Source organism: Aplysia californica, unplaced genomic scaffold, assembly GCF_000002075.1.
Source record: "Aplysia californica isolate F4 #8 unplaced genomic scaffold, AplCal3.0 scaffold00194, whole genome shotgun sequence".
NCBI lineage: Eukaryota > Metazoa > Mollusca > Gastropoda > Aplysiida > Aplysiidae > Aplysia > Aplysia californica.
The window spans coordinates 536,163-545,792 of NW_004797464.1; the positions used below are offsets into that span (position 1 = coordinate 536,163).

At 37.9% G+C, this 9,630-nt stretch overlaps 1 protein-coding gene across 1 annotated transcript in view; it reads right to left on the reverse strand.

The window, feature by feature from the left end:
- The window catches only part of LOC101852851 (tyrosine-protein phosphatase 99A), a gene marked incomplete in the record, with an annotated part of 96,206 nt that overhangs the window by 29,873 nt on the left and 56,703 nt on the right, over positions 1–9,630 (reverse strand). Inside the window, 1 exon segment of the mRNA XM_013082782.2 lies at positions 5,041–5,106. Within this exon segment, the coding sequence (XP_012938236.1) occupies positions 5,041–5,106 (66 nt within the window).

Genomic DNA, 9,630 nt, shown 5'->3' on the forward strand with positions numbered 1-9,630 from the left:
GAGAGAGAGAGAGAGAGAGAGAGAGAGAGAGAGAGAGAGAGAGAGAGAGAGTATGTATGAGCTGAAGCAGATGTACCGGTTTGTGCATTTGCGCTATTCTAATCATTATAATTCCAGACAATACTCAAAGGAATATCTGCAGTGTCACGTAATAAAAAGTCTATATTACGACTTAAACAAAGAAACACAGAGTAGGAGTCTGCAAACAGAAACTACGACTGTAAATTACATTAGGAGTGATATTAAGACAGCTGTTGGATAGAACAATTAAAAAAATAGGAACTCAAAAAATGTAAGCAAAAAGATCACCAGTGGGAGAAAGGACTGGTGTGATGAGATGTGCAGAAAACATGCAAACAGCTCAATCAGTGAAGTTCCGTGTCCAACCGACATATATATAAGTGACAGTTAATGTCTTCCTGTGCAGCTCAAGACAGACAACAAGGAGGCAAATGCAAAATGTAAATAGAAGCTAGTCACACATGTGTGAACTAAGATGAAAATTCATTAATTAAATGTATTATTTCAGATTATCTGCAAGCACTACATTTTTTTTTTTTATAATTAAAAAACAAACACACACACACACACACACACAAACACACGCACACGCACAGACGCACACGCACAGAGTAGAGAACAGGTCATACTTGACTCAGAGATAGACAAATCTTATAGGAGTCGAGAAAGACACTTAATATTTATATAAAGATGCTTTTTTATTCCTATATTATGTTGGGGATGGGTTGTTTTCTTTTCATTAAGAGATCAATAACTGTTTTATTTCAGACCTTCAGTGATTGTTTAATTTCAGTAAAAAGCAGCACATTGACACAAAAACAGTCCTTAAGAGCAAGGGAAAAAGTGAGACTGCCAAAACAGAAATTTGAAGAAGAGTACAGAAGTAGGACCTGCCGGTGACAATGTCCAACCATTCAATCAATAAAAAAGTAGGAAACATTAATCAAATGAAAACTACACAAGTACAAACATATAACCTTGCATATGGCTGACGCAGGGAAGACCACATCAATACAAAACAACTGAAGCCTACATACAGCAGCAGTATGAGCCCGCACCTCAGGCATGGGATAAAAAGCGTTAGATCTTTACTAAGAGCAAACTACAAACTGGCCCAGGGTTATACAAAAAGCATTGACCACAGTACAAACTAGGTGCATCCAGACTGGATATAAGTGGATTAACCAAAGAACTATAATATATATATATATATATATATATTATCTTAGAAAGCAAGCAATATGTTCCTGACTACAAACAATTAATAAAGTTAGTCAATAACTTAGCCGCAGCAAACCTAAGGATTTTTCTTATAGTTGTTATTGCTTTACCTCACTTTATATTACCCCTCTCTTGCTTCTTCGGAGAGGGTGGATGGGGCGCAGAAGGATGGGGGTAGCAGATAATTCGTTGTTTTACAATCAACACAACCCAGCCCCATTAACTTGAACAAAATTATTTGTGATTATCACGGAAACACAGAAATGAAATGATGAATATTTCATGTTTTTTTGGGGGGAGTCTAATCTCAATCTATTCTATTTTTCTCTTTTTCTTCTTAGGTGTAGATCTTTATTTATGGAATCTTGTTCTTGTTTGTTAGATTTGGTTTTTGCTTTAAGCACAAAAGACCATTGTCACAGCAGGGGAATGAAACACAGATGAACAAAAATAGCAGAATGAAAAAAAGTACAAACAAAATGAAAAAGATGGATGGAAAGTGAAACGTTGAAAGTCAGGATGAAATTGTTAAGACAAAGAGTTCTAAGACACACTTTTAAAACTTCAAACTTGTCTTCTTTTCTTAGTTTGGGTAAAGAGAAGTACATTGACACCACAACAGGTCATTTAGAACTTGAAAGAGCAAGATAGACAGATAAAAACATCAGAGTGAAAGCTTTCCAACAGTATGGCCATGTGGATGCAAAACTCTTACTTAAAGCTAGCTGGTAGGATGGTCTGGAACAGACACCATGGGTGAGAGTTTGTAAGAGAAAGTCAGAGAGTGAGAGAGTCAGTGAGAGAGAGAGTGTGAGACAGAGAGAGAGACAGAGAGACAGAGAGAGAGACAGACAGACAGGCAGACAGACAGACAGACAGACAGACAGACAGACAGACAGACAGACAGACAGACAGACAGACGCTTTGCTCACACACCCACACACCACACATACTGAAAGAGGAGCAGTGTTCAGTAAAATTATCCTAAATGCTAAACATTATCCCCAATTCATTATATTGAAACACGTTAAACATCATTCCTTTAATAGGCACAAGAAATCTCTTGACTGTTGAGAAGATTTAGAAAAGGTGCAATTATTGAAGTTAAGTACACAGCATTCCGAATGTTAATACCGTTAGCTAGATTGGATTTCCCAGGAAAACTAGCATTAAAATCTAAACAAATATCAGGAAAATCCAATTTTCAGATACTATTCATCTGTGAACTTAATGAGAAGAAAATGAACCCGGGTACATCCATTTAGTCCCACTCATGCTCACAAAAGGTGGAGTTTTAGTCAGAGGAGTTTCTCAGGGCAGACAAGATGTAGCTATTTAGCTCATCAAAAAAAATAAAATATTTAAAGAAATAAATAAACGAATAAATACATTAATTAATTAATGAATTAATAATTCACTCAGTGTTTCCTCGTGCTGTTATTATAATTTAAGAATTTGGTGAATTAGACCAAGAAGTGCACACCTTGCCATGAATAAACAACCTAGGTGTAGAATTTGACAATGTCCATAATACTAGAGTGTACACTAAACAACATGAAACAGAAAACTTGCTACACACTTATTATATATTTATATATACATATATATATAATGTATTATATATATACATATCTGTGGGTGTGTCTGCGTATACTTCTAATAAATGAATCAATGTGTGCATGTGTGAGTGTGCGTGTGAGTGTGTGTGTGTGTGTGTGTGTGTGTGTGTGTGTGTGTGTGTGTGTGTGTGAGAGAGAGTATACATCATACATACACACATATGTATAAATATATCTACATACACACATATGCTAACAATATTCACTGCCGTTTCATTCCAGCAACACTATAGAGCTCTTGCAACAAAACACTGAACTATCTCCAAAAAACATAAATTTAAAAACACTCAATATTGTGGATGCATGCAAGACCGTCAACTTAAAACTGGAAATGAGACACAATTTGTCCTGTCATCAAAAGGAAACCATTGAAACAACTTAAAGTTGAAAAGAAAAAGAAAACGAGTCAAAGGCAACGCTGTCGTATGAGAATACATTGCTGTTAATACAGCGCATTCAATTGTTTTGGGTTTTTTTGGGTGCTTTTAAAAATGTATTATTATGCTTTTGAATAAAAAATTCTATGTCCACAAAAAAGTAACAAATACTCAAAAAGTCTTGCACAGAACCAACAGAAGAGACGAACATGCAGGGCCTCCAAATCCAGAAAACAGAGGACATTTTATTATATCCCACTGACACCCAAAAAACGACAGCTTTTACAGTTTACAAACACTGGACAAGGTAGCTTGAACACAGACTCACTCCTACTCTAATAACAAACAGTACAAGACCAGTCTGTAAGATCATATTAATAAGTTAATGTCTTCAGAGCAAGGAGGAACTCTTCAAAAACAGCAAATTAAAGTTATTGTTCTTCCCCTCCTCACAACTGTTTGCAAACATCGAAACAACATCAGAAGTAAGATTTTTTAATGAATTTATACTAACTTCACATAGGAATTACTTTTAAAAATCCAAAGTGTCCGGACATTTGAAAAAGAGAAACAGACAATCTGCAAGGGTTATTTCCCGATAGCATTTTTTTCTTTAAACAGTACAAAGTGGTGCAGGAAATATGTATTTCCGTAAGCAAATCTTTCCTCCTGATATTAAAACAAATGTAGTTTGATTCTGAATTTATATCTCTAGCCTTATCATAAGAAAAATTGAACTCTCCCCCCCCCCCTCTCTTTCACCCACTAATTTTACTCTCATACCTAATTCTGTTCTTCAATAACTTCAAAATGATTACAAACTATTCAGTTATGCCAGAGCACAGGTTATGTGGGTGTGAGTGAGAGACAGTGAGGAAGAGACAAGAGAGACAGACAGAGAAAAAAAAAGAAAGAAAAAGAAAAGGAAAGGTGGTCTCTAAGTTTGCTTTTCCCAACACCATTTTTAAAACAGTGGAAACTCTCTAAGTTTACAGAAGAAAAAAGTAAAGAAATACGATGCTCTAAAGAAGAAAATATGAAATTGACACATCACATTGAGGCCTTAGACAGTTACTGAGCAACAATAATATGTGTCATGGCGCGGTGGAATCAGGCTCTCGTCAATTTTTGGGCATGTGCAGTTATTGGTATTATCTTAAAGCTTGTTCATTTGTCTTGCTTTGGATTTAAAAAAATATCCATTTGTCTTGAATACAAGTTGTGAGGCATTTGCGAATGAAGGAAGTGAGGGTCACCTGGTATCAGAGATAAAATTGAGAAAATGGCCGCCAAAGATTGGTTATTTCCTTAGCTTAAGAGTTGGTGGAAACTGAAAATTTACATTTTTTGTGCATTTAATCAACGTTTTTCAGTAAAGTCCACACAGAAAGTGTTTTTTAATGGGCATGAAAGGTGTTGAGCCAAAAAAATAAATTCGATAAAAATTCACAAACCTGCGAAAAAAGCCAGTTTCTTAACTTCGATTATTTTGTAGAGAGCCTGATTTCACCACGCTGCCTCACATGTGTGTTTTATAAGAACCAACAATCGATAAGAACACACCATAATAATTCTAAACAAGAAATAATATATTTATATACCAAAAATAAAACAGAAAAAGCGAAACAAAGAGGCGCAGAAATTTTGATTGAAAATGTGGGAGCTCTCGACAAAGAATACTGAGATCTTGAAACAACATAGTCCCTACACAACAAAAAGACCCCTGGAAAGAGAGAGACGGTAAAAAAAAAAAAAAAGAAAAAGAAAAAAAGAAAACACAGACAGGACTTTGCGTGAGTTACCATAATCTTTGTGTGAATTACCATAGTCTCTGTCCCATATCACATTGCCTCCATCAATCACATTCTCTGAAAGAGACAGGTGGCAGGGGATGTTGGTGATGGTGATGATGATGACGACAGTAATAATGATCATGATAATTCAGGGCTGCCTACCTCAAAGTTCCCATTTCAGGAAAATTCAGGTTCAGTTTCAGGTATTTTGAGCATCAATCAGGTAGTACAAAGACAAAGAATTTTTAAAAGATGATCGTTGCTCCGTTACACGTAGGTGGGGTCTTCCTTTTTGTGATACATGTATCGGGAAATTATATTTTTGAAAATTGATGTGTGTGTGTGTGTGAGTGAGAGAGACAGACAGACAGACAGACAGACAGACAGACAGACAGACAGACAGACAGACAGATAGACAGACAGACAGACAGACAGAGAAAGAGAGAGAGAGAAAGAGAGAGAGAGAGAGAGAGAGAGAGAGAGAGAGAGAGAGAGAGCATGTGTGAGAGCACTCGAGCGTGCAGGCCCTCGCTTGTGTTTGTGTGGGTGTGGGTGTGGGTGTGTGTGTGTGTGAGTGTGTGTGTGTGTGTGTATGTGGGAGGGGGGTGTTGTTTGAGTGTGCATAAGTGAAGGTGAGCAGTCTGTATTGATTGTGGAATTGAGAGCAGGGTGACTGCCACACTGACTTCAAAATCCAGTCTGCACCATAGAAACTATATAATACTAAAACATATTTTCTGACAACATACCAATAGGGCATTGATAAGTCTACGACTTAGGTATGAGAGACAATTTTAATTAGCTTTGCCTCTGGAAAGGATTCAACTGTCAAAACCATGTTTGAATTTCAGCACTCACAGATTTTTTTAAAAAGACAAAACTTCTGTTTTTTTAAAACTGTATAGATAGGCTAACGACACAGCAAAAAGTGACATTAGATGAGAACATGTACCGAGAGCCAGAGCTGGAAGGACTATGATAATGTTGGGGTGTAGTGAAGCTGAAAATCTGGCAATCACAGCATCATGGACTAAATATCAATTTTTTAAAATTGCCATGTCAAAGAACCAGTTTTAATCAGTAACAAGCTGTCATGATGTATAGGTATCCAACATAGGGGTGCTATGCCACACAGCGCTCTTATCATAAAATTTAGTTTCCATATCTTATCCTCCAGTATCGCGTCAGGCAGTTCAAGTTCAAATGCATCTTAAAAAAGATGTGTTTCTTTCTTCTTCCAGCATAGCCCCCCCCCCCCCCCCCCCCCAAGAAAAGTCCAGAAGGGGGGGGGGGGTGTCCCTGGAACACATTTGGGGGGGGGGGGGGGGGGGTGTCCCTGGAACACATTGAAATTTAGAGCTGGGGGGGGGTGGGGTGTCCCTGGAACACATTGAAATTTAGAGCTTTCCAGGGGTTAAAAATAGCATTTTCCCATTGCTACTATTCAATTTGTCATTGCAGCATTGACAGAGTAGGCAAATCACCAAACCTGTACTCTAACTTGCTGTACTATCTTTTTCTTCAACGAATGGAGTTGATATGACGATACAGCAAGTACGGAACTTTCGGAATGTACAGATTTCAGCAAAAACAGATGCAGTGCAGAATGGGCTTTTTTTTTCATTTACTCTCGGTGCCCATTGCAATTCAAATCCGGTAGTTTTGACACCTTTATCAGTATGACAGTAGAACAGGTCCAAAATCAGTAACTAGTGGAAAAATCGGTTGATTTAGGCAGCCCTGTTATAATGATGATGATAAAGATAGCAGAGGTGGTGGTGATGATAAATGTGGAAATGGCACTGGTGAAAATAGAAATTACAATCAGAATAGCCCAACAAGATTAGAAATGGAAAAGGAACTGAAAACACAATATAATGATGACAAAGTTGAGGGTAGGGGTGTTGTTTGTAAATATTGTTTTGTTCTGGGGTGGGGTGTTTTTTTTTGGGGGGGGGGGATGTAACAAGGTGCTCAGAGCAAATTACATGTAAGTATGATCATTTAAACAGTTGTGACACACCGAAAGATTACTACAATAAGTTATTCCTAATAAAATGTAACATGTGATGATGGCTGTAGCAATTGACTGCCTCAGAGAGCTTTTAACTTTTGTCTTTCTGAAACAAAATTAAATGTGCAGACGTTTACAAGGTATGCGGAACTGCAAAAAGAACCAGCGATTGATACTTTTTTTCCACCGGAAAAAAATAATAAACTTACAAAAAGTAAAAAGTGTTATAGTTCTTCTGAGCTAGGGCCTGTATAACACACACATGGACATTAATGGTCTGCTGACCCACCTGGCATGCCATACTGTTCTACTTGAAAATGATCTATCGGACGCACCACATTAACAAAGCACACAAAGTGCAAAACTCTTCAAATCGATCACAATTATTTACAAGTTGAATATAAGTTGGAAACTGAATTTCCAACAGTAGATAATACAAAATAAAGAGCACAGATTAAGTTAGGAGAGCTATTGCTGTTTCTATTTGTACTATTAAAATAAGCAAAGTACAATCAACGTGTAAATTAGTGAAAAATTAAGAAATTGAAAATATACAAATCGCTACACTCTACGGCAGAATATACAGATACTAAGACTGTTTCCTGAGGGAGAGACAAGTATGACGGTACAATGATCGTCATAAGACTGACAAAACATTAAGACAAACAAAAGAACAATTTTAAAAAACAACTATATAAAAGAATCAGGAGACAAAGATGGTTGTAAAAAACACACTACTGGGGCGAGTAACGATTTTTGCCTCAGTGCTGGACCTACCAGCTTTCAAAGGAAACCTCAATGACAACAATAACACATAACAGCCCTCATCTATTCATTTGAACATCGTTACTGCACAAACCTATAACCTGGCATCTGTGGTATAGTAGTTTGGCACTTTGCCATAACACAGAAGACATGAGTTTGATTTCTATACGGATGAGGTTTTAGGGGGCTCTCCTGGCCTAGAGGTTAAGATGTTCGCTTCTCATTCCATAGGTCCCTGGTTCAAATCCGGATAGCAACGGAAAATTTTCTTCTCTAAAATGTTCTCCTTTTACATCCTTTCCTGCTCCCACCCCCTCACCTCCTTTGCCCCCTCCTCTGGGCTCCTGACTCTTTCTGCAGCCTTTCTACTGCTTCTCCTCGGCTCCTTCTTAGGGCTGTCTTTCAGCCACACCCTTGACCTTATGGTAGGTAAGCTCTACACTTAGCCTTCTCGGACAAAGGCAAAAAATCTCGGAGGTCTTGTGTGCAAGTTGCACATGTTAAAGATCCCTTGGTGGTTTAAAATCTATAAGAGTAGGCTTCGGGCACCACCCAGGCAAATTTCAAAATTTCCTTCCAGCTGAAAATGTTCAGTGTGTCCCGCACGCTCATATGACCTAATGTAGTAGCGAGCGCCATAAAAAACTCCCCCACCCCTCCTCCCAAAAAAAAGAGGGTTTCAATTCAGTATCTCCATCTTTCTGCTGGGAGAAAGCCGAAGTTGGCCCTTTCATGCATGGCCAAAGCAGCAAATCTCGTCGATGATCTAAATAGCATCTACAGTGGCATAAAACCTCTGCAATTGATTTGCTTAACGAACTTACAAACAGGCCCACAAAGGCAAAAACTGTGGTATCATATATCTCCCATTGATTTTATCAAAGCAAGAAGTTATTTAATTAAACTTATCGATCCCCTCAATATCCACTATGTTCATTTGTTGGCGTGAAAAGAGGAGGATAGAATAATCTAAGAAAGAACAAACTCAGAAAATAAGAAATGACAAAACGCCTTGCTTTTGCCAAAATGAAAACACTGCTGATTGAGTCTCATTGACAACACAGGCCATCCCCCACCCTATTGGCCGCTGGATCGGAAAAGTAAAGTAATGGCCGTTGGTTCAGAAAAGTATCCCCCACCCTAACCTTTAAAAAAACCCTCTAAAATACTCAAATGAGAAAATACATGCACTTTCATCGACTGAAATATAGCTCAGATTTCAGAGGAATTAAAACAAAACCAAACTGAACAGCTGTTCCTAGGGACCAGCAAACCTGAACCTCTAGAGTCTTCTTTTTTTTACCTTGCATCAGCAACATAATATCGGAACCAATTTCTATCCCTGTGCATAGCAGGAAGAGAAACACTGACAAAAAAAGGAGCTTGACCATGAAGAGAGATAAGAGACCAAGCACGGAGTGCACATAAACACAAACACGCTTCGCCATCCTTTAAAGACTTGTGCTCAAAGACACAGAGGCAGCAGCGGCCACGGAACAGCAGAAACTAGAGTGAGATAAATAGAGCCGCAAGTCTCGTAGCATTGAGAGAGAGTAGCAACGTGCAGTTTGTAAATAAGGCTGGAGAAGTGTGCCTGAAAATACAAGCGCCCAGAAACCCCCAAAAAAGAAAAAAACTTTTTAAAACTGCAGTTGTTTGTAATTGCACCGAAAGTGTGTGATTGGCTAAGCATATATATATGGTGTATATGTTTTATGATATACAACAAAAGTGAGATCAGCAAAGAATGATTTTACAGGCAAAGGAAGAGGCAATATAAAGTGTTAATGAAAGTGGAAATGTGTGTGTGTGTGTGTGTG